The sequence below is a fragment of the Gorilla gorilla genome, chromosome 20 (genome assembly GCF_029281585.2).
Source record: "Gorilla gorilla gorilla isolate KB3781 chromosome 20, NHGRI_mGorGor1-v2.1_pri, whole genome shotgun sequence".
In the NCBI taxonomy this organism is placed as follows: domain Eukaryota; kingdom Metazoa; phylum Chordata; class Mammalia; order Primates; family Hominidae; genus Gorilla; species Gorilla gorilla.
In genome coordinates, this window is record NC_073244.2 from 15,353,591 (window position 1) to 15,378,797 (window position 25,207).

At 42.6% G+C, this 25,207-nt stretch overlaps 2 protein-coding genes across 16 annotated transcripts in view; both read left to right on the forward strand.

Moving 5' to 3' along the window:
* The first annotated feature begins 1,696 nt into the window (after window positions 1-1,696).
* On the forward strand, window positions 1,697-23,518 carry ZNF559 (zinc finger protein 559). 14 transcript variants are annotated; one of them, XM_063700964.1, is made up of 10 exons: window positions 3,772-3,890; window positions 4,355-4,443; window positions 9,756-9,859; window positions 10,704-11,286; window positions 12,667-12,765; window positions 17,487-17,708; window positions 18,188-18,276; window positions 18,888-19,014; window positions 20,772-20,854; window positions 21,367-23,518. In XM_063700964.1, exons 6-10 carry the CDS (start codon window positions 17,681-17,683, stop codon window positions 22,738-22,740), a joined length of 1,701 nt encoding a protein of 566 aa, XP_063557034.1. In that variant the 5' UTR covers window positions 3,772-3,890; window positions 4,355-4,443; window positions 9,756-9,859; window positions 10,704-11,286; window positions 12,667-12,765; window positions 17,487-17,680; the 3' UTR covers window positions 22,741-23,518. The 14 variants fall into 14 exon arrangements, with proteins under 14 accessions (XP_063557032.1, XP_063557031.1, XP_063557036.1 ...); XM_063700960.1 differs by lacking the exon at window positions 3,772-3,890 and adding an exon at window positions 3,898-4,066; XM_063700962.1 differs by having other exon boundaries at window positions 1,697-3,890; window positions 5,791-11,286.
* ZNF177 (zinc finger protein 177) overlaps window positions 3,396-25,207 on the forward strand; it is a 57,834-nt gene continuing 36,022 nt past the window's right edge. Inside the window, exon 1 of one of the 2 annotated variants that reach the window (XM_063700972.1) lies at window positions 3,396-3,890. The gene's annotated coding sequence lies outside the window, so the exon portion shown is untranslated. The remainder of the gene's footprint in view (window positions 3,891-25,207) is intronic. The other variant, XM_063700975.1, reaches the window with a different exon arrangement.

A 25,207-nucleotide genomic window follows, 5' to 3' on the forward strand; every position in this document is an offset into this window, starting at 1 on the left:
TTGATCTAACAATAGCATGACATCTCTCCAAGTGAGGTTGAAGGTTTGCCCTAGACCCTGTAGGACATCTATATACCTATAAGGATCATCTGAAAACTTCCCCAGGTCTACCTTGATCTGCTTTAAATCAGAGAGGGAGAAGGGGACATGTACCCGGGTTGGGCCAAATTCCCCTCTCCCTACAGCTTGAAGGGGATAAAACCGATAGCTGGCGGGGGGGTGGGGGTTGTGGTCCCTTGGAGATTTCTTTGCTTGTTTCTTTCTGGGTTGGGGAGATTAGAGGAGGCTTATCAGTTTCCATTGGCTGGAATAGGACCTTACATTCTGTATTTGTCCTGACTGGCTAGCAACTTAGGACTTTTTAAAAGAGGAAAAGGCAGAGGAGAACAAAGGATGGAGGAAGTAACTTGTGGGATGCTGAGAAAGGTAAAAACACCTTCAGATAAGGAAGAGGAACAGGCTATGACCTAATGCCTGCTTGGACCAGTATAAGCATGCCAGGGCAAATATTTAGGCTAAATTGTGGGAGCTAAGAACATAAAGTACACTGATTTCTTTATTACAGCTAGCAGATATTTAAGAATGTTAGTGAGAGGTGACAGTGTGCTGGCAGTCCTCACAGCCCTCGCTCGCTCTCGGCGCCTCCTCTGCCTGGGCTCCCACTTTGGCGGCACTTAAGGAGCCCTTTAGCCCACTGCTGCACTGTGGGAGCCCCTTTCTGGGCTGGCCAGGGCCGGAGCCAGCTCCCCTAGCTTGCAGGGAGGTGTGGAGGGAGAGGCACTAGCGGGAACCGGGCTGCGCACGGCGCTTGCGGGCCAGCTGGAGTTCCGGGTGGGCGTCGGCTTGGCGGGCCTGTACTGGGAGCAGCCGGCCGCCCCGGCCCCGGGCAGTGAGGGGCTTAGCACCCGGGCCAGCGGCTGCGGAGGGTGTGCTGGGTCCCCCAGCAGGGCCAGCCCACCGGCGCTGCGCTCGATTTCTTGCGAGGCCTTAGCTGCCTTCCCGTGGGGCAGGGCTCGGGACCTGCAGCCCCCCATGCCTGAGCCTCCCTCCCCCCGCCCTCCTCCCCCACACCTCCTCCCCCCCCCCCGCACTCCTCCCTCCCCCCACCCTCCACCTCCTCCCCCCTCCCGCCTTTCCCCCTCCACCCCCACCTCCGTGGGCTCCTGTGCAGCTGGAGCCTCTCCGACAAGTGCCGCCCCCTGCTCCACGGCACCCAATCCCATCGACCACCCAAGGGCTGAGGAGTGCGGGCGCATGGCGCGGGACTGGCAGGCAGCTCCACCTGCAGCCCCAGTGCAAGATCCACTGGGTGAAGCCAGCTGGGCTCCTGAGTCTAGTGGGAACTTGGAGAACCTTTATGTCTAGCCAAAGGATTGTAAATACACCAATTGGCACTCTGTATCTAGCTCAGGGTTTGTAAATACACCAATCAGCACCCTGTGTCTAGCTCAGGGTTTGTGAATGCACCAATTGACACTCTGTATCTAGCTACTCTGGTGGGGACTTGGAGAACCTTTGTGTCGACACTCTGTAGCTAGCTAATCCAGTGGGAACGTGGAGAATCTTTGTGTCTAGCTCAGGGATTGTAAAGGCACCAATCAGCGCCCTGTCAAAACAGACCACTTGGCTCTACCAGTCAGCAGGATGTGGGTGGGGCCAGATAAGAGAATAAAAGCAGGCTGCCCCAGCCAGCAGTGGCAACCCGCTCTGATCCCCTTCCACGCCGTGAAAGCTTTGTTCTTTCACTCTGCAATAACTCTTGCTACTGCTCACTCTTTGGGTCCACACTGCTTTTATGAGCTGTAACACTCACCGCGAAGGCCTGCAGCTTCACTCCTGAAGCCAGGGAGACCACGAGCCCACCGGGAGAAAACAACAACTCCAGACGTGCCGCCTTAAGAGCTGTAACACTCACCGCGAAGGTCTGCAGCTTCACTCCTGAAGCCAGGGAGACCACAAGCCCACCGGGAGGAAAGAACAACTCCAGACGCGCCGCCTTAAGAGCTGTAACACTCACCGCGAAGGTCTGCAGCTTCACTCCTGAAGCCAGGGAGACCACGAGCCCACCGGGAGGAAAGAACAACTCCAGACGCGCCACCTTAAGAGCTGTAACACTCACCGCGAAGGTCTGCAGCTTCACTCCTGAAGCCAGGGAGACCACGAGCCCACCGGGAGGAAAGAACAACTCCAGACGCGCCACCTTAAGAGCTGTAACACTCACCGCGAAGGTCTGCAGCTTCACTCCTGAAGCCAGCGAGACCACGAGCCCACCGGGAGGAATGAACAACTCCAGACGCGCCGCTTTAAGAGCTCTAACACTCACCGCGAAGGTCTGCAGTTTCACTCCTGAGCCAGCGAGACCACGAACCCACCAGAAGGAAGAAACTCCGAGCACATCCGAACATCAGAAGGAACAAACTCCAGACGCGCCACCTTAATATCTGTAACACTCACCGCGAGGGTCCCCGGCTTCATTCTTGGAGTCAGTGAGACCAAGAACCCACCAATTCCGGACACATTAGTACAGGTCTTTGAATAAATTTTGCTTCTAACAGAAGTTACTATTTATTCCTAATTAGATGGGCAGGAAAGTCTTTGAAGAGGAACCTCTACTTTACTTTTTACAGTAGAGAGAGTAGTCTTTGATCTTGGGGAGTTGGGGTTTTTCCTTTTGGTTTAGCTTCAGGAAGTTTGTGTTAATTGGCCTTAGGTTCCCTGCCCCCAGCCCCAGGTGTTTTTCCTTTAACTTTAGGAAATTATCACGAATTGGCCTTAGATTCCCCGACCCCAGATCTTGGTGTTTTCACTTTTAGGAAGTCCGCATGAATCTTATCTATGCTCTTATCTACGTCCTAATTTTTGTGTTTTTTGTCTTTTTTATAGGAATAGGGTTTTGCCATGTTGCCCAGGCTGGTCTCAAACTCCTGAGCTCAAGTGGTCTGCCTCCTCAGCCTCCCAAAGTGCTGGGATCACTGGCGTGAGCCATCAGGCCCAGCCTCTATGTGCTAATTTTTGAACAAATTCCAATAGGAGCATTCTAGTCTCTGAGTGTGAGATGACCAAAAATCAAGTCCTTGTGAGGCTGAATAGAGTCGGGAGGCAGGGAACTTAAGGCTGTTTCAGGCCGACTTCCTAGAACTAAATTGAAAGGAAAACCCTCACTTTCCTCGCCTAAGTAACAAAAGGACCAGAGGCTACTACTCCCTTTGACCTTTTCTGCCGGCAGATAGGAAATTGGCTGTCTGCAACAAATCAGACTGATGGCCGGTTGAGCCTTCATTTGCATAGAAGTGTAACTTTGTAACTTCACCCTAGCCTTTGATTGGTTGCTTTTTGCAACCAATCAGATGTTTGCACAGGAGTGTGACCTTTGTAACTTCAGACTCTGGTTGGCTGCTTTCTGCAGCCAATCAGACTGAACGCGGGCTACCGCTTCATTTACAGAAGGTGAGCGTGAAGTGGCCAATGGGAAAATTCTAGGAGGTATTGGGACTCATGAAGATTCTGTATCAGAGCCCTTGAGCTGCCGCTTGGCCAGTTCCCACACTGGAGTATGCTTTCGTTTTCAACAAATCCCAGCTCTTGTTCTTTTGTTGCTTCATTCTTTCTTTGCTTTGCTGGGCGTTTTGTCTAATTCTTTGTTCAAAACGCCAGTAATCTGGACAGCACGCAGTCAAGACCCCCTACCGGTGACACTTGCGCTCTTCGGGGAGGTAAACAGCATTTCCTCTCAGCTCTGGGTTGGAAAAAGCCGCAGCAGCTGATGGGCCCGGGAACCCGAGGCCCCGCCCCCTAGGTGGTCCTAGCCTCTGCGCGTGCGCGGCGTGTCTGCGTGGCCGCATGCGCATAACGGCCACCATCTTAACCGCGCGCTCCCGCTGGCGTCTGAGGTAAGTTTTCGTTTCTGGGCGGCGTCCGGTGGTGCCCCGGTGCGGCCACGCGGGAGTAGAAGGGTGGAAAGGGGAGGCGCCCAGTGAAATGGAGCTTGTTCCGTGCACTGTCGGACATTTCGAGCATCCTGTGGGCTCTCCCAAGTCGTGGCCCCTCCTCTGAGAGCCACAGTCAGGTCTGTCCTCAGGGGTCGAGGCGGTTGCATTGGGGCCTCGGCCCGGGAGGAGGCGGGGGGCACGGCCTTTCCATTTTCCCTGCTCCCCTCTGCAGAAGCCTCATAGGGCCCGGCGCGGCGGCTCACGCCTGTCATTCCCAGCGCTTTGGGCGGCTTAGGTAGGAGGATTACTTGAGGCCAAGAGTTCAAGACCAGGCAGGGCAACATAGGGAGACCGCCCCCCCGCCCCCAACCATCTCTAATGGAAAAAAAAAAGTCTCCACATCCAGCGTTGTGCCTTTTCTCTAGAAGGAACAGTATCTCTGCCTTCCTGTTCACGGTGACCTTCGCTTGGTGTCCTCCTGGCCTGAGCAACCTGACAATTCTGTCGTGTCCCGGTGAGCACTTCATGCACTTGTTCTGGCTGTGGGTGTCGGGTTTTGAAGTTTAAGTTGTGTCGAGGTGGAAAGAAACCTTTTCAGGTTGTTCGAGAGCACGTGGATCTGATACCGTCGAATGCATGAGTGGATGAATGCACATAACTGTAAAATTTACCACCGAGGAAAAACACAGGACTGCTCAACTGTGGTTCCAGGCCATCACCTAGATCTCACTCTAGCGCCCTGTAGATTCCCCCAGAGCCTCAAAATGAGGGCATCCCCAGGAACACGGTGCAGGCTGATTTACTAACAGGAGGGATTGAATTGATAATGAATGCGAAGATAACTTTTGACAAGTGGGTTTTCTCTCAGTTACTCATTTGAAAGTCTTACCGAGGGCGGGGCAAGGTGGCTCACACCTGTAATCCCAGCGTTTTGGGAGGCTGAGGCTGGAGGATCGCTTGAGCCCAGGAATTTGGTGCCAACCTGGAAAAAATAGGTCAAGCCTCTGTCTCTAGTAAAAATAAAATTAGCCGGGCATGGTGGTGTCTGTGGTCCCAGCCACTTTGGAGGCTGAGATGCGAGGATCACTTGAGCATGGGAGGTCGAGGCTGCTGTGAGCCATTATTGTGTCATTGCATTCCAGCTTAGGCGACAGAGTGAGACCCTGTTTCAAAAAGAAAAAAAACAAATACTGATCTAGAGAACATCTGTAGCTCGAGTAAAACAAATGTCTTTAGTCCGGGCGTGGTGGCTCACGCCTGTAATCCCAGCATGTTGGGAGGCTGAGGCTGGCGGATCATGAGGTCAGGAGTTTGAGACCAGCCTGGCCAACATAGTGAAACCCCGTCTTTACTCAATATACAAAAAATTAGCCGGTCATGGGCGCCTGTAATCCCAGCTACTCAGGAGCCTGAGGTACGAGAATCTCTTGAACCTGGGAGGCAGAGGTTGCAGTGAGCCAAGATTGCGCCCTTGCACTCCAGCCTGGGCAACAGTGGGAGACTCCGTCTCCCAAAAAAAAAAAAAGTCTTTAACCCTTAACTACATTCACTAGTTGTTAAGATTTGTTTCATTTTTTTGTATATGTACTTTGTCATGAGCCATTTAAATTGGAAGTGAATGAACTTTCCCCTTTTATCTTAAGCGTGTATCTCAAATACCTCCTAAAAGTGAAGACAAGCTTAAAACAAGACTTCATTATCCATCCCCACCCCCAAATCAAATCAAATTTCCCCAGCTGTCCAAAAGTCACCATAGTCACCATTATAGTTGCCAGGTTGTTTGCATGTTTTTAGATCTGTTAAATCTGTTTTTTAACTAGACTATTCACCTGATTTTTTTTTTTTTTTTTTTTTTTTTGAGACGGAGTCTGTCTGTCCCAGGCTGGAGTGCAGTGGTGTGATCTCAGCTCACTGCAACCTTTGCCTCCTGCGTTCAAGCGATTCTCCTGACTCAGCCTCCCAAGTAGCTGGAATTACAGGCATGTGCCACCACGCCCGGCTAATTGTATTTTTAGTAGAGACAGGGTTTCACCATGTTGGCCAGGCTCTCGAACTCCTGACCTCGTGATCTGCCGGCCTTGGCCTCCCAAAGTACTGCGTGAACCACCATGCCCCGCCATTCACCTGAATTTTTAAAAATAAAATTTTGGCCTTTGAAGATTTCAGGAGCATTATCTAGTAAAATGCTGCCGTTCTTATGCAATGATGTTTTCCTGTGATTTTATTTGATTTACCTATGTCCTGTATTTCTTGTAAAGTGGATGTTGGTGTTACAGTGGTACTGTCTAATACAAATATAATGCAAGGCACGGATGTAATTTTTAAAAATTTTAGTAGCCAAATTAGAAAATGTTAAATGTATGTGTGATATCATTTTTAATATATTAAAAATGCAGCATATCCAGTTATCAATATAAGTTTTTGAAATTAGTGACTAATGTAGTCAGTATAAAAGTGAGACATTTCACACTTCTTTTGTACTAAGTCTTTGGAATCCTGCACGTATTTTACACTTACAGCTAATTTTCATTGGAAATTCTTGATCTGTATTTAGAGTTTATAAAATTAACTATTGAAAAAGTAGATTAACAAACCCAGGTTGTTCCAAACATACTTAAAAGTTTTTCAATAACAATTTTATTTTTAAAGTTGAATTAAAAGTAAGTAAAATTAAGAATTCATTTCCTCAGTTGCACTAGCCACATGGGGCTAGTGGCTGTTGAGTTAGACTGGCCAGATCCAAGGCTTCCATTTTCTAGGTAATGTACTGGGCTTCACATTTTATCCTATCAGTAGTCACATACTACAAGTTTGTTAGTGATGCTAAGCATTTGGTCAAGGTACTCATCTCTGTATAGTCAAGTTTTTCTTATAGTAATCTATAAGTGATACTTTGGCCACAGGGGAATATTCTGTTCCCCAACAGCCTTTCACCCAGTGGTTTTTTTGGCTTGTTTTTGTTTTGTTTTGTTTTTGTTTTTTGTTTGTTTGTTTTTTTTTGACGGAGTCTCACTCTGCCGCCCAGGCTGGAGTACAGTGGCGTGATCTTGGCTCACTGCAACCTCTGCCTCCCTGGTTCAAGTGATTCTCCTGTCTCAGCCTTCTGGGTAACTGGGATTAGAGATGTGGTTCACCACGCCTGGCTAATTTTTGTAATTTTAGTAGAGAAGGGGTTTCACCCATGTTGGTCAGGCTGGTCTGGAACTCTTGACAGGTGATCCTCCCGCCTCGGCCTCCCAAAGTGCTGGAATTACAGGCATGAGCCACCGCGCCTGGCCTCACCCAGTGGCTTTAACATCACTCAGGTATCTTCTCCTGAACCTGTTTTTACATTAAGAGGTTAACAATTTTTTTTTCCTAGTTCTGCCGTTCTTCCTCCATTCTTTAGCTGACAGTCTTAGGTGAAGAGGAGCTTTCTTTCACCACTTTCACTGCCCTCTATACTTTTTTTCTTTTTTGGAATGTCACAACTTATTCTAATTTTTTTTCTTTTCATTCACTGTATTATGATCAATTCCTGTCATTCGTATTGATGCTCAAACTGTCCCAAGTTTGACCAACGGTAATTTTTAAATTTGGCTCTGTGTCTTGTGACACAACTCTACTAATCTGAGTGCAAAATTAGACCCCAGTTCACTTTGTATTTTCCTCTTACAGACCTGGAATCAATGATTGCTCCAAAAAGTCATGTTCCTTTTAGACACTAAGGTCTGTGTGATAGGCCCACAGTGGACATCTATGGCTTTATAGTGGACATCTAGAATATGTATTTTCTTACATCATACATTTATACTCATATTCCTATTACAAACTTGAGGTTTTTTGTTTTTCCTTATGTTTGTATCTCTTATCTCTTATAATAAAGACCTTGACTCCTAATGACACTGATATATTATTTGTTATAGCAACATTACCAGATGACTAGTATTACTACCGTTACTTTATTTAGTATTGAGTTTCTTTGTATTTCTTTTTGTCCTTACTAAGGATATAAAGTTCAAACATTTGTGTGAACTCAGTTTTTTTCTCTGTGTGGTTATGTTATCAATTTGACATACTATTAGGCTTGTTTGTCTTTTTTTTTTTTTTTTTTTTTTGAGACGGAGTTTTTGCTCTTGTCCAGGCTGGAGTGCAGTGGCGCAGTCTCGGCTCACTGCAACCTCCACCTCCCGGGTTCAAGTGATTCTCCTGCTTCAGCCTGCTGAGTAGCTGGGATTACAGGCTCCTGCCACCACACCTCACTAATTTCTGTATTTTAGTAGAGACGAGCTTTCACCATGTTGGCTAGGCTGGTCTCAACTCCTGACCTCAGGTGATCCACCTGCCTCAGCCTCCTAAAGTGCTGGGATTACAGGCATGAGCCACTGCGCCCGGCCTAAATGCATCAGCATTTTGATAGTCTCAGCGCAAAGTAGGGCTGTATAAAGGGGTCAGCATCCGTATCTGGGTGCAAACAACACGGTGTCGCATTTCCTTGGAAACACTAAATTTGAGTAGATGTGGAATGTTGTGTCAGAAATCTTTTCTTTGAAACTCAGCACCTGGGTTGTAAATGGATACTTCTTCTTGGTGTCAAAATATTACATAAGCCCTCCAGGTGAAAGTGGGATATTTCAGTCTTTCTGATATTTCTTACTGATACAATTTCAAACAGCAAATTTCTAATAACTGATTTTAGAGAACAAAGTTTCACAGTGTGTAAAAAAGCAACAGTAACTCAAAGAAAAAAGTCATTAGAACTGCTTTGTTCCTTTTGTGGTGACTGTGCAGCTGTGTTTTTTTGTTTTTGGGCTAGGGGTTTGAAGTTTTAAACTTTTCTTTTTTATTCCTGTGCTTACCCAATACAGCTGTTTAAAAATCATAGTTTATTATTCCTGTTTCATAAATGGAATGGCCTTGAGCATATGTGGTGCCATAGTTTTTCATTTCTTTTATATTTATATACAATATGATTGATTTTTGTAGTTAGTCTTTGTTTTTCAAGGGCACTATTTTCTTATTACTATTTTGTCTGGATGATCTAGTCATTGTTGAAAGTGGAATATTGAAGTCACCTACTGTTATCATATTGCTTTTTCTTCTTTCAGATCCATTAATATTTGCTTTATGTATGATGACCTCCCTAAATATATTGGTGTATATGTACTTAAAACTTCTATATCCTTTTGATAAATTGGTCCGTTTATTATTATATGATGACCTTTGTCTCTTGTCACAATTTTTGTCTTAAAGTCTATTTTGTGTGATGTAAGAATAGGGGCTCCTGCTGTCCTTTGGTTATCATTTGCATGGAATATCTTTTTCTAACCCTTGACATTTAGTCTGTGCCCCTTAAAATTAAAACGAGTCTCTTGTAGCCAGGAGATGGTTGGATCTTGTTTAGTTTGTTTTGAGACAGTCTCACTCTGTTGCCCAGGCTAGAATGCAGTGGCGTGATCTTGGCCTACTGCAACCTCCGCCTCCCGGGTTCAAGCAATTCTTCTGTCTCAGCCTCCTGAGTAGCTGGGACTACAGGTGCGCACCACCATGCCTGGCTAATTTTTGTATTTTTAGTAGAAACGGGGTTTCACCATATTGGCAAGGCTGGTCTCGAACTCCTAACCTTGGCATCTCCCCGTTCCCGCCTCCCAAAGTGCTGGGATTACAGGTGTGAGCCACTGTGCCCCACCTGTTTGTTTGTTTTAACCATATTCAGCCATTCTGTGTCTTTTCATTGGGGAATTTAATCCATTTAAAGTAATTGTTGATAGATGATGACTTGTTATTACCATTTACTTCATTGTTTTCTGGCTGTTTTGTAGCTTTTATTCCTGTCTTCTCTTGCAGTCTTCCTTTGTGATTGATGACTTTTTGAATATTCCATTCTCCTGGTTTGCAAGGTTTCTGCTGAGAAATCAATGGGTAGTATTATGGAGATTCCTTTGTATGTAGTAAGTCATTTTTCTCTTGCTGCTTTCAAAATTGTCTCTTTGACTTTTGACAAGTTCACTATAATGTGTCTTAGTTTAGGTCTCTTTCAGTTGAACCTTTTTGGGGGCTTTGAGATTCATGAATATCGGTGCCTCTGTCTCCCTAGATGTGGAAAATTTATAGCTATTCTTTATATAGGCTTTCTACTCACTTCTCTCTCTGCTCCCTCTGTAACTTCTTTAATGTTTCTGTTCACTTGGCAGAGTTCCACAGGTTCTTTAGGCTTTCTTCACTCTTTTTCATTGTTTTTTCTTTTTGTTCCTCTGACTGACTATAATCTGTTTTTTATTTTGTTGATTCTTCTGTTTGATGATGTCTGCTCTTGGACCCCTCTAGTTAATATTTCAGTTCAGTTATTGTACTCTTCAGCTCCAGTATTTCTCTTTTGTTCTTTATCATTTCAATCTCTGGGTTGAATTTCTCACTTCATTCATGTATTATTTTCCTGACCTCCTATAGTTATGTATCTCTGCTGTCATTTAACTCACTGATCTTTAAGATGATTGTTATGACTTCCTTCTCAGGTTATTCACAGGTCTCCATTTCTTTTGGGTTGGCTACTGAATATTTGTTTTCTTTGTGTCATAGTTTCTTCTTGATTCTTCATGCTATTTGTAGGTTTGCTTTGCTGTCTGTGCACTGAAGTAGTAGGTATTTCTCTCAGTCTTTATGGCTTAGTCTTGACTGGGAAAGACATTCATCCATTAGCAGTGCTCCATATGAGACAAGATCAGGACTGACCCCTACAGAAGTATACCATAAGGTTGATGACAAGCACACCTTCTCTTCTCTCTCTCTCCACAGAAAAGCCTCCGTTTGGGATTTTTCTCAGTCATACAGAGCAGATGTAAGAGGATATCTGCCTCATTTCTTTCTCAGATGATCAGCACCTCAGTATGAGGCAAGATGGCTACTGGCCCCTTGGAGAACCCTCTGAGAGGTCAGGAGGTCAAGTAGTCAATCTCACTTCTTCCCATGAAGAAATAATGTGCCACCATGTCCAGCTAATTCTTTAGTTTTCTGTAGAGATGGGGTCTTGCTATGTTGCTCAGGTGGGACGCAAATGATTCTCTTGCCTCGGCCTCCCCAAGTGCTGGGATTACAGGTGTGAGCCACTACGCCTAGCTTCCTTTGGAATTATTTTTAACTTCATTTTAATTTTAAGGGGCACAGACTAAATGTCAAGGGTTAGAAAAAGATACTCCATGCAAATGATAACCAAAGGACAGCAGGAGCCCCTATTCTTACATCACACAAAATAGACTTTAAGACAAAAATTGTGACAAGAGACAAAGGTCATTATATAATAATAAAGAGACCAATTTATCAAAAAGATATAAAGTCAACGCAACTGAGCTGAGCTGGTTTTGGGGAAGGGCTGATGAGGGTAAGTTGAAAATTGTTCTTACCAGTATAAATGCAACTGTTCTCAGTTTGTGCTCCTCTGGGGTTGCTTGCAATTATTAGCTTGATTATGGATTTCTCTTCAAGGTATTTTGGTTCCAGTATTGTTACTATGTGTTTCCATGAGTGAACAGAGAGGTAGGGCTTCCTACTCTGCCATTTTACTGACATTCTCTATGATACATTATTTATTGAATCTTAAAATACAAATAAAGTAGTTCTGAATTGCTAATTCAGACCCCTGTGGAAAACAGATTTATTAACTGAGTTATTTTTGTGTCATTCTTTTATATTTAGGCTTAGATTATATGTTCAAAATACTGTTTTCCAAATTCACTTAGATGAGTTATTTTTATCTTTCAATATGGTTTTGTTATTCATTTGTAATACAGTTAAAAAGCAATCGTTTTTGTCACCTTAAAGTATAATGTTAGCTTTGGCGTTTTTGTAGATGCCCTTTATTAGGCTGAAAATTTTTCTTGGGCTTATTGAACTTCATTAAAAACAATCATGGTTAATGAATTTTGTCAAATTCCTTTTCTGCATCTCATAAGATCATCTGATTTTCTGGCCTGCTAATATGTTGCATTAAATTAATTTACATTTGAATATCAATCTGGCATTTCTGGGATATGTTCTAACTTGATGTATTATCTTTTCATATATAGAGGTATACATATGTGTGTGTGTATGTGTGTATATATATATATATATATATATCACTGTATTCATTTTGCTAAAATTTTATTAAGGGTTTGTATTAACTCTCTGCTCTGCAACCAGCCTGTGATAGCTGAGGGCCCAGAGTGCCTTAAATGGATTTATCTTCACCCCTTTGCCCTGCCACTTGCCTTGGGGGGATGGTTGCCTCGGTCATCAGGGAGGCTACATGCACCTCAGTGATTCTGCCTTATCCCAGCCTTTGATATACTATGGTCTAATATTAGGTGAAGACTTGTGAAAGTCTGTGGATGGATTCATCACTGTGAATTCTGTAACTGAGATGTCTCAGAATTCTAATGTGGTCAATCAGCCCACACTCTGCTGTGAAATTTTGGTAAGACTTAATGATGATTTCTTTATACCTTCATGTGTGGCAGATTCTTTCTCTCATCACTCATCCAAGATTGAGAAAAATCATGGGTATCTTCTTTCTTAGCAAAGCTTATTATTTAAGTGTATCTGCATTCTTGGCTCTCTGATGTATTTTTAAAAGGTATGATTTTGTAGTTATGTGGCTTGTGTTTTAAGAGAGAAGGATCAACCCTTGGAAGTTCTACATTCTAATATGAATGTATGAGAAAATGTATTTTGGTTTTTGTTTTGTTGCATTTTTGAGACAAGCTCTTACTCTGTTGCCCAGGCAGGAGTACAGTGGTGAGATCACGGTTCACTGCAGCATTGACCTCCCTAGGCTCAGGTGTTGCTCCCACCTCAGTCTTCTGAATAGCTTGGACTATAGGTGAGTGCTACCATACCTGGTGAATATTTGTATTTTTTGGTAGAGACAAGGTTTCACCATGTGTTGCCTAGGCTGGGCTCAAGCAATCTACCTACCTCAGCATCCCAAAGTGCTAGGATTACAGGCATGAGCCGCCATGCCCAGCCAGAAAATTTTAAAAATAGATATTTGTAGAGTTATACATCCAGGAGGATTTTTAGAAATGGGACTTCTAAGTCAAAGGGTAAATGCATATATAATTTAACTATATCCTGCCAAATTCCCTAGTGTTTTTTCTTTTAATGAAGTTAAAAATAATTCCAAAGGAAGCTAGGCGTAGTGGCTCACACCTGTAATCCCAGCACTTGGGGAGGCCAAGGCAGGAGAATCACTTGCGTCCCACCTGAGCAACATAGCAAGACCCCATCTCTACAGAAAACTAAAGAATTAGCTGGACATGGTGGCACATGCTTCTTCTCCTAGCTACTTGGGATGCTGAGGCAGGAGGATTGCCTGAGCCCAGGAGGTCAGGGCTGCAGTGAGCCAAGATTGTGCCTACTGCACCTCATCCTGGGCAACAGAACAGGGCCCTGTCCCCCACCCCCACCCAGAAACAAGCCTGAGAATAAGAGGAGATAATTCCTATGTATGTAACTGACAAAAAAAAGGCTAATATCCAAAATATATTAAGAACTCTTACACGTTAATTCCAAAAATTCAAACAATCCAATAGAAAAATTACTAAGAGGCTTGAGCAGGCTCTTCACAAAACTGACTGTACTATGGATAATAAACATGAAAAATTGAAGTTTTTATCCTCATCAATAATCAGGCAAATGGAAATTAAATCTGCCACTACACATATATCAGAATGGCTAAATCCAAAGAGTTACAATACCAGATGTTGAAGAGAATTTAGAGAAACTAGAGTTTGTGTATACTTTTAGTGTGTAAAGTAGAAATATGTTTTGAAAAACAGTTTGGCATTGTGTTCCAAATTTGAATGTAAGGATATATACCCTTAAATACGACCATATAACATCATTATTTGAAATAGCCCAGAATTAAGCAACTCAAATGTCTGTCTACAAGAATACATGAATAAACCATGCTATACTGGTTAAGCGTCAGAAATACTTGGGACCAGAAGTCATTTGGATTTCAGATTTCTTCAGATTTTGGAATATTTGCATTATACTTCAGAAATTTAAAATGTTCCAGTGAGCATTTCCTTTGGGTGTCATGTCTGTGCTCAAAAAGGTTTTTTTGGAGCATTTTGGATTTCAGATTTTCAGATTAGAGATACTCAACCTGTATTATGGAGTGCTTTTCAGTAAAAGGAAAAGAACTATAGCTATGTGTAACAGTATGGATGACTCATAAACATAATGTTGAATCAAAGCTAGACATAAATGAATAGATGATTTCATTTATAAAGTTTAAAAACACAAAATTAACCTATACCGTTAGAAGTGAGAATAGTTTCCATTTGCGAAGAGGGGCAATGATTTAGATGTGTCATGTGTGCATCAAGGTGTAGAAATTAATGATGCATTATACCTTTGTAATTCTACACTTTTATGAATATATATTTCAATTAAATGTTTAAAAAATTCAGATGTCATTTCCAAGTGTTTGAAAGAGATTAGCAAAATGAATATAAAGAAAACATAACACTAAAAGCAACATTTAATGGGGAAAAAAAGTAAAACTGATGAGTAAACCCAAGAGATAGGTTTTTTAGAAGTATAAAATTGGCTGGTCATGGCCGGGCGGGGTGGCTCATGCCTGTAATCCTAGCACTTTGGGAGGCCGAGGCCGGCGGATCACGAGGTCAGGAGATCGAAACCATCCTGGCTAACACGGTGAAACCCCTTCTCTACTAAAAATACGAAACAAATTAGCCAGGCATGGTGGTGGGCACCTGTAGTCCCAGCTACTCGGGAGGCTGAGGCAAGAGAATGGCGTGAACGCGGGAGGCGGAGCTTGCAGTGAGCCGAGATCATGCCACTGCACTCCAGCCTGGGTGACAGAGCGAGACTCTGTCTCAAAAAAAAAAAAAAAAATTGTCTGGTCATGGTGGCTCACACCAGTAATCCAGCACGTTGGGAGGTCAAGGCGGGAGGATCGCTTGAGCCCAGGAGTTCAAGATCAGCCTTTACCACATTGTGAGGAATCCCTTCTCCATTCCAGCCCCACCACCAATCTCTGCCAAAAAAATTTTTAATTGGCCGGGTGTGGTGGTGGCTTTTGCCTGAAGTCCTAGCTACTCAGAAAGCTGGGGCAGGAATATTGCTTGAGCCCAGGAGTTCAAGGCTGCTGTGAGCTTGATCCTACTATTGCACTCCAGCCTTGGGAACAGAGTGCAGCCCTGTCTCCCCCATACCCCCAGAAAAATGTAAAATGGACAAACTTTTGCACAATGTGTGATTCAGCATTTCATCCACCCCATACGTTTTCTTTTTTCTTCTTTTTTGTTGAGACAAGGTCTGGCTCTATCGCCCAGACTGGCATGCAGTGGCGTGATCTTGGCTCATTGCAACCTTTGCCTCCCAGGCTCAAGCCACCTTCCCACGTAGCTGGTACTACAGACACGTACCACCACACCTGGCTAATTTTTGTGGTTTTTGTAGAGACGGGGTTTTACCATGTTGCCCAGGCTGGTCTCAAACTTGTGAGCTCAAGTGATCTGCCAGCTTTGGCCTCCCAGAGTGCTGGGATTACAGGCATGAGTCACACCCCAAATATTTTCTACCCTCTGCTAGGACCTATGAATATTAAAAGAAAAACTTCAGATAAATGTAATAGTTAAGCATTAAAGGATTCGTGAATCAGGCAGCACTCCAAAACCAGAAGAGGTTCAGGGGGCTCTGCTGTAGCAGCATGCACAGTTGGCTTTTGTAGACTGAATGTGAAAGCAAAGTAAAGAAATTACTTAATTGGCTACAGCTAGGCATTAGCCTTAGCAGTATTCTGAGTTTCTTTAGTGAACCATTATTATTACTCTATTGCTTTGGATAAAAAGTTGAGTGTCAACTTTTTTAGGCAAGCCAGATGTCAGTTTTCAAGTGTTTATGGTTATTTTCTTATATTTTCTTGCCAGAACCAGTTCTGAGTCTGTAAATATACATTTATATGTGTGTGTGGTAGGGGAGGTGGAGGATGATATTACTTATCCATTCATCTATTTTTTTCCATAGCACTTGTCACCAATTGACATAATACATATTTATGGCTGGACACAGTGGCTCATGCTTATAGTCCTAGCACTTTGGGAGGCTGAGGCAGGCGGATCACCTGAGGTTGGGAGTTCGAGACCAGCCTGACCAACATAGGGAAACCCTCTCTCTACCAAAAATACAAAATTAGCTGGGCATGGTGGTGCATGCCTGTAATCCCAGCTACTCGGGAGGCTGAGGCAGGAGAATGGAGTGAACCTGGGAGGCAGAGCTTGCAGTGAGCCAAGATCGTGCCACTGCACTCCAGCCTGGGCGAGAGAGCGAGACTCCATCTCAAAAAAAAAAAAAACAAAAAACAAAAAACTTATGTGTTTATTATCTGCTTAGCCCTTTAGAATGTGAGATACTTAAGGTCTAGGACATTTTTTGTATAGTTGACTGCTTGCTCTATCCTAAGTGTCTAGTACATTACCTCACAAAGATAAGGTCATTCATAAATGTTTGCAGAGTGAATGAAAGCGTAAGCCAGAGATAAGGACTTGAAGGGAAGCCACCTGCCCTACGTGACTTTGCCAGCTGGAGGAGCTAAAGATGTCTAAATTCAATAAGCCATTTGTGTTGGGGGTCCTCAAGACCACCACCCTCATGCTCAATGATGGAAGGAAGCACTCACAGGACTCAGAAGCTATTAAACCTACAGTTATGGTTTATTACAATAAAAGGGTACAGATTAGAATCTGCAAAGGGAGAAGATGAATGGAATGAAGTCTAGAAGAAACCAGGCTTCTCTCCCATGTAGTTCTCTCCCATGTAGTCACATGGACAGTGCTTAATTCTCCTAGTAAAAGTGTGTAGTATTCGTGCAAACTGTTGCCAACTAGGGAAGCTCACTTGAGCTTTGGTGTCCAGGATTTTTACTGAGGGTTAGTCCCGTAGGCATACAGCACCTGAATGACTTACTTCATACACTTATGCCCAGCCCCTCAACAGTTCAAACTCATGCATTATTGCCAGAAGCCTCAGGCATGCAAAAACAGGCCTTCAGCATAAATCATATTGTTAGCATACACAATCTGGTCACACTAGTATAGTTTGGCTCAATAGCTCAACCATAGAAAAATATACACTTACCAGGGAAGATATTCCATAAGCTAAAAGGTCATCTCTCACAAACTGAGCCAAGCGTCAGTCCTGAAGACAGATCTTTCTCAAGAGAGTGCAGGGTTTGGGCAACCCAGGCTTGTTGAGTTAACCTTTCCGTACATCATTTCATGACGATCTCATGGTCACGTTGGAGAATAAGAACCTCAGGGTAGAGTCAGAGTAACCTGTATTCATATCCTGGCTCACACTTTCTAATTGGTGATGTTGGGTCAATTAGTGTCTGAGCTTAGGTTTCCTCAACTAATATGATAGTAACAAAAACTGCTTTGATAATTATATGAACTTATCCTACCACTGTTTCTGGCACATGGGTACTAGGTAAATGGGATTTGTTATTATTTATGTCCACGTGGCATAATACTCTAGTGGCACTCACATGAACAACTTCATCTTCTGCAGAGAGATGGCTAATGAATGGCGCTTGATGACAGATGAGTAATGCCTGTTGTTTAAAGATTGACGGTATGAGGCAAGACTCCCACTACTACTTAATCAAGAGGAATTGAGATTGACTTACCCGTAAGTTCAGACAGTGTCTTGAAGAGACTTTGGGAACAAGATATTCAGGCACATTTCACTGTTAGATTCACAGGATGCTGGCCATTGATCTTTCCCTTTGTGGTAAGTCCGTATTGATGGTCCTTCGAGACCCTGCTTTAACCAGTCTGTGAACAGCTTGTCTTGTGATTAGGGTTTAGGGTCTAAGTGGCCCTGCTTTTGAGATACCTAGAAGAGGCTAAAGTAGATATGAATATTCTGTGGTCTAAATCCTGGGATTTGGGAAGGAGGAGTAAGTATGCAGGCTTTTGTGGAAGAAGTTCTGCTTAATCACATGATGAGTTTCGTTTTTGGCAAATAAGGAAAATGTTAACTTCTCTGGACTTTGTATTCCTTATAAAATGGGATTGTTAAACTCTCTCTCTCCTGGTCATCAAAGCCTGAAGCATATTTTCTGGCTTCAGGTGAGACAGGCTGCTCAGGCATTTTATTATAACAATGTGTGTGTGTCCACTTGGCATTAGTATGAGGTGGCTTCTTGCCTTGTGAGTATGGAAGCTATCAGCAGCCTGGATTCTCAGGTTTTATTTCTTCTTCTCAAGATCATCTTTCTCAAGACATTTTCTGTCTTCATGAGTCAAAATTTGAAGAGGAAAGGATGGTGGCTGGGTGGTTGACAAATTACTCTCAGGTAAGTAGGAAATTGCTTTTTCTGTAGAAGCATATGCTTCTTCCTACCATGTAGATGTGTTTTCTCCTAGTGGAACAGAGCCCCTGCAAGCAAAGAGGGTCTGCTTAGGGACCACATCTCTCATCAAACTTCTTCGGACCACAGGGCCTCTCACATGGTTGACAGGTTTCACAGGGAAATGATTGTACTATCCCACTGTTTACTAATTCAGTCTGACTGTCATCCATGCTGATATGCTTTCATTTTGCTGTGATAGACAGGGAGAGAATGCACATGTGCTTCTCAGAATTTGTGCTGTCACTGGAGCATTTATTTGAGTGTCTATAACGTATTCAGGGTTGTGCTAAAACCTGTCAGTAGAGAAGAATAAGAAGTCACAATCTAGTTGTGCTGAGATATATTCAGTTAGGTGAAAGAGGTGCTCTTCAAGCCATATGACTAGATGAGATCACCGGTAAATATGTACAGACAGGGGAGAAGAAAGTGAGGACCATCAAGTGATAGGAGACCAAAGAGTCTTGTCAAGGCATGCCAAGACAAGGTCCCTCATTCTCCAGTCAACGTAGTGGAGAACGTACTTGCCTGACGCCAGCATGTGTGTGATGGTTTAGGACTCAGTGACCTTTGAGGATGTGGCTGTGGACTTCACCCAGGAGGAGTGGACTTTGCTGGATCAAACTCAGAGAAACTTATACAGAGATGTGATGCTGGAGAACTATAAGAATCTAGTTGCAGTAGGTAAGGCTGGTACCATTCTTTTCATTTAGTTTTTTTCTGGAACAAATATGTCTTAAGTAACTATATTCTAGACTCTGCTTGTTAATGGGCTGCATTGGTAAACAGGCGAAACATTGTTTCCATCTCATAGACCTTACTGCCTTGTGATTTTTCTGATGAAATTGAAGATCTGTTCATTGTTCTAGCTTTGTTTTCTCCATGGATAAAAGACTTAGAGCTTCTTGAATATGTATATGAGCTTAAGCCTGGGTTTCATGGGAAGGATTGCTAGTCCTTTTGGTGCACAGTGAATGAGAAAAGAGTATTTGAAGTTTAGGTTCACTTGAAAGTTTTTGTCATGAACATTGTGTTGTTTAAGTTATACCTGAGAGGGTTCAGAATGCCCAGACAGCAAAATCTTAGCTCTTAACATGGAAGCATTTATTATCCCTTGCACATTCTTTACATTTTTTTTTTTTTTTTTTTGAGACAGAGTCTCGCTCTGTCACCCAGGCTGGAGTGCAGTGGCGTGATCTTGGCTCACTGCAAGCTCCGCCTCCCGGGTTCACGCCAGTCTCCTGCCTCAGCCTCCCGAGTAGCTGGGACTACAGGCGCCCACCACCACGCCTGGCTAATTTTTTTTTTTTTTTTTTTTTTTGTATTTTTAGTAGGAACAGGGTTTCACTGTGTTAGCCAGGATGGTCTTGATCTCTTGACCTTGTGATCCGCCCACCTCGGCCTCCCAAAGTGCTCGGATTACAGGCATGAGCCACTGTGCCCAGCCATCCCTTGCACATTCTAACATCATTCATCTTTCTCTGAGAGCAGGGTACTAGCTATGCAAACATAGTTTGACTTTTTAGGTGAAACAAGAAGAGTTAAAGACAGCGCAGAAAATTCTCCAAGATGAGAGAAAAGACAGATGTGATTATTTGTGAGAAACAGCCCTGATCTATGAGAGGTGCAGTCCGTTTATAAATATTAAGTAGGAAGGTTTTGAAAGTGTACTTTTTTGGGGAGAATATCAAGGCCGGTTGGTTTCCAAGGTTCCTTGGGTACCTTAACTTCTCTTTCTCTTTCACTTTATCCATCTTGGAAACTTTCTTTTGCTCTGACATTAAGATCTGTCTCACTAAATTTATGATTTGCATTTAGCTCTGTATCCATTTCCTTTCAACTTTGTTTCCCTGGCTGTACCTCTTTTTTGTTCACTATAAAGTCTCAATGTTTAGAGAACCGTTTCTTTTTTTTTTTTTTTAGAGACAGAGTCTCGCTCTATCGCCAGGCTGAAGTGCAGTGGCGCGATCTCAGCTCACTACAACCTCTGCCTCCCGGGTTCAAGTGATTCCCCTGCCTCAGCCTCCTGAGTAGCTGGGACTACAGGTGCATGCCACCTTGCCTGGCTAATTTTTTTTTTTTTTTGTATTTTAATAAAGATGGGGTTTCACCATGTTGGCCAGGATGGTCTCAATCTCCTGACCTTGTGATCCACCTGTCTTAGCCTCCCAAAGTGCTGGGATTACAGGCGTGAGCCACCACGCCCAGCCTAGAGAACCGTTTCTTAGTGAATCACCTACCAACTTGACCTCAGTACCTTACTGTTGCTAGACTCTTACTACATCCAAATTTCTCAGTTTATGTTTCCCGTTCTTTAAAAAAACAAACTATATTTCAAGCCAGTGTTTGAAACTACAGTACACACTAGTCTTGCATTTTTGACACCCTTTTTAAAATCATTATTTCTCTAAGAACTTAAAATTTTTTTCATCTTATTTCAGATTGGGAGAGTCATATTAATACCAAATGGTCAGCACCTCAGCAGAATTTTTTGCAGGGGAAAACATCCAGTGTGGTGGAAATGGTAAGATTCAGAAGGTATAACTTATTGTCTTCCATGTTAGAGGAAGATTGGAAATTCCTTAAAATGGAAAAGCAGCACAATAACCTTGAGACATTTGAGACTAGTGTTTTTCACCCAAAAAGAATCTGTCTCTTGGAGACACTATGGATCATGAGTTTGACAAACACTCTAAACATCCCTCAGAATATATTTGTTTACATATTTCCTTCAACATTCCTATATAGGTATCTCAGATGTTTTTGATAAATAATTCACTCTTGGGCCGTTGTCAGCTAAGCTCTATTTAGAAGCCCTGTGAAAGTAAAGAATATAACAGAACTTCCTGCAGTCACTTTGTTCCACTTGAAAACACTCAGGTCTGAACCACGCTTTGCAATGAAAATGGCAGGAACAAACAGTTTCAATTATACTAACTTATTTTCCATGTGTAACAGAATTCAGAGTAAAAGGGAGAATCTGAATGAAATAAATTTGGAAAACTAGTATGAACCATCATTAATTTTCACCAACAGGAGAGAAACCATTTTGGAGAGGAACTGTTTGACTTTAACCAATGTGAAAAAGCCTTGAGTGAACACTCATGCCTTAAGACTCACGGGAGAACTTACTTTAGAAAGAAAACCTGTGAGTGTAATCAATGTGAAAAAGCCTTCAGAAAACCCTCTACCTTTACTTTACACAAGAAAACTGATATTGGAGAGGAACGTCCTAACTATAATCAATGTGAAACAGCCTTCAGCCAACATCTACATCTTGTTTGCAAGAATACTAGCCAAAATCTACATCTTGTTTGCAAGAAAACTCACACTCAAGAGAAACCATATAAATGCAGTGACTGTGAAAAAGGCTTACCTTCCTCCTCACACCTCAGAGAATGTGTAAGAATTTATGGTGGAGAGAGACCATATACTCATAAGGAGTATGTCAAAACCTTTTCTCATTCTACAGCCCTTTTTGTACACATGCAAACTCAAGATGGAGAAAAATTCTATGAATGTAAAGCATGTGGAAAACCCTTCACTGAGTCTTCATATCTTACTCAACATTTAAGAACTCATAGTAGAGTGTTACCTATAGAACATGAGAAATTTGGCAAAGCCTTTGCTTTTTCCCCAGATCTTGCTAAACATACAAGACTTAGAACTAGAGGAAAACACTACGTTTGTAATGAATGTCGCAAAGAATTTACTTGTTTCTCAAAACTCAACATTCACATAAGGGTTCACACTGGAGAAAAACCATATGAGTGCAACAAATGTGGGAAAGCCTTCACTGATTCATCAGGTCTTATAAAACACAGGCGAACTCATACTGGAGAAAAGCCTTATGAATGTAAGGAGTGTGGGAAAGCTTTCGCTAACTCTTCACATCTTACTGTACATATGAGAACTCACACTGGTGAGAAGCCTTATCAATGTAAGGAATGTGGAAAAGCCTTTATTAATTCCTCTTGCTTTAAAAGTCACATGCAGACTCATCCTGGTGTAAAACCCTATGACTGTCAACAGTGTGGGAAAGCCTTCATTCGATCCTCATTTCTTATTCGACATTTAAGAAGTCACAGTGCAGAAAGGCCTTTTGAATGTGAGGAATGTGGGAAAGCCTTTAGATACTCCTCGCACCTTAGTCAACATAAAAGAATACATACAGGGGAGAGGCCATATAAATGTCAAAAGTGTGGGCAAGCCTTCAGTATCTCATCAGGCCTTACAGTACACATGAGAACTCACACTGGTGAACGGCCCTTTGAATGTCAGGAATGTGGGAAAGCCTTTACTCGGTCCACATATCTTATTCGACATCTAAGAAGTCACAGTGTAGAGAAACCATATAAGGAATGTGGGCAAACCTTTAGTAATTCCTCATGCCTTACTGAATATGTGTGAATTGGGGCTGATACTTGGAAAGAATGTGGTAAAGCCACTACTTCCTCACACTTACTGAACATGTACTCATTCATAGTGGCAATGTACACAGTCATAAGGAATGTGGGAAGCCTTCCTTGGTGTCTCAGATCTTAACAATTCCAATAGAAGAGAAGACATATGAACGTAAGGAATGTGGGAAAATCTTGGCTCCTTCCATAGGCCTTACTATTCATGTGTCTGTGCATCCTAGGAAACAAACTGAACATAGGAAACCTGTCGATGCTTACATCTTAACTGAGTCTGTTTGAACTCATGCTGGAGAGAAATGCTATGAATGTGAGGAAGGTGGGAAAGCTTTCATTATTTTCCTCGGGCCTTACTGAGCTTGTGAGCACATTGGATGTAAATGCACGTCCTCTGGCTGTAAGGAATGTGTTGAAACCTTTCACTCTGCCTTATACCTTAATATTCAGCTGTGATCTCACAAGTGTGAAAAATCTTATGAATGTAAAATGTGTGGAGATTCTTCTTTGTGTTTAGCTTCCACTTTGGGAACATGTCAAAGCACACATTGAGAAGTCCCATGAGTGAAAGAGATGTTGGAAAGCCCTTGAACTTGGTCGTTAGGAAACATCCACACTGAAGAGGAACCTGACTGTATGGAAGGTCAAAAAGGCTGTATTAATTTACATGCAAAAAGTCACACTAGAGGAATGCCATATCAGAATGCTTTTGGTAAATATACATGTTTTAAAGAGGTTATATATTATTAATAAAAATATCTAGCTGGTATGAAGATCCTGAGTTATCTCAATTGTTCACGGTTGCAGATGAAACTCTTTATTATTGAGGAGTTCCACTCTTTCCCCCATTTGTCACTCCTACACTTCCCTAGTCTTTAAAACAATTTTAGGCTGGGTGCAGTGGCTCATTCCTGTAATCCCAGCACTTTGAAAGGCCAAAGCAAGTGGATCATTTGAGGTCAGGAGTTTGAGACCAGTCTGGCCAACATGGTGAAATTCCATCTCTACTAAAAATACAAAAATTAGCCAGGCATGGTGGTACGTGCCTGTAATCCCAGCTACTGGAGAGGTTGAGGCAGAATTGCTTGAACCCCGGAGGCGGAAGTTGCAGTGAGCTCAGATCACGCCACTGCACTCTAGCCTGGATGATATGGTAAGACTATCTCAAAAAAAGAAAAAAAAATTAAAATATCCTCAGAGGGTTTTTTAATGAAAAACTTAGTTATAAGAATAAGGAATTGAGGAACATTTAGGGGTACAAATTTTCACTTATTGCATACAAGAAAATTGGTACTGGCCAGGCATGCTGGCTCACACCTTAATTCCAGCAATTTGGGAGGCCAAGGCAGAAGGATCACTTGAGCCCAGGAGTTCAAGACCAGCCTGGGCAATATAGTGAAACCTCATCTTGACAAAGAATAAGTAAGATTAACTGGGTGTAGTGGTTTGTGCCTATAGTCCCAGCTATTTAGGAGGTTGGGGCAAGAGGATTGCTTGAGCCTGGTCAGGGAGGCAGAGGTTGCAGTGAGCCCTGATCGTGCCACTACACTCTAGCCTGGGCAACAGGATGAGACCCTGTCTCAAAAAAAAAAGAAAATTGACGCCAGCAAAGAAAACCAAATAAATTATTTAAGTTTGCCTTACTATGTGTCTTTAAAGACTAATGATGTTGAACATCACTTTCATATGCTTATGAGTCTTCGGTGAAGTGTACATTTAATCTGTTTTCACTGTTGCTGAGAATCTTTGGTTTGAATTATTGAGGCAGGTTCTTTCAGTAAGTTTGAGATATAATTGCCATGTAATAAACTGCACATGTTTTTAGCATACACTTTAAGTTTGGACACATACACATATGTGTACATACACACCATCAAGATAATGAACATACCTATCAAACCAGATGGTTTCCTCATGCCCTTTTATAATTTCTTCTTCTCCTCACCCTTCCCTGCCTGTCACTCTCCTGATCCACTGATATGCTTTCTCTTAGAATAGATGACTTTATATTATGTACAGTTTTTATATAAATGGAATCATATAGTCTGGCATCTTTCAGGACAATTTTTTCAGATCCATTTATGTTGTAGAGTCCATTTCACTGCTGAATAGTATTCCATTGCGAGGCATACCACAAGCTATTTATCCATGTGTTATTTCTACCTTTTGGCTATTGCAATTAAAACTGCCTGGAACACCCATATGCAGATTATTCTTTAAACATGTGCTTCTGTTTCTTTAAATAGTTAAGAGTGGAATGATCAGATCATATGTTAGTGTACGTTTAAATTTTTAAGAGACTGCTAAACCTTTCTCAAGTAGTTATGCCATTTGACATTTCCATGAGCAGTATATAAGAGTTGCAATTCCTCTGCATCCTTGCCAATTATTGGTATGGTCAGTCTTTTTTATTTTTACCATTTTAATAGGTGTGCAGTAGTATCTCATGGTTTTAATTTGTA

Coding starts and splice junctions, on each gene's coding strand:
- ZNF559 (XM_063700962.1), top strand. CDS start 17,681: ATGCTGGCCATTGATCTTTCCCTTTGTG. Junction 17,709..18,187: donor CATTGATCTTTCCCTTTGTG/GTAAGTCCGTAT, acceptor CTTCTTCTCAAG/ATCATCTTTCTCAAGACATT. Junction 20,855..21,366: donor CATCCAGTGTGGTGGAAATG/GTAAGATTCAGA, acceptor TTTCACCAACAG/GAGAGAAACCATTTTGGAGA.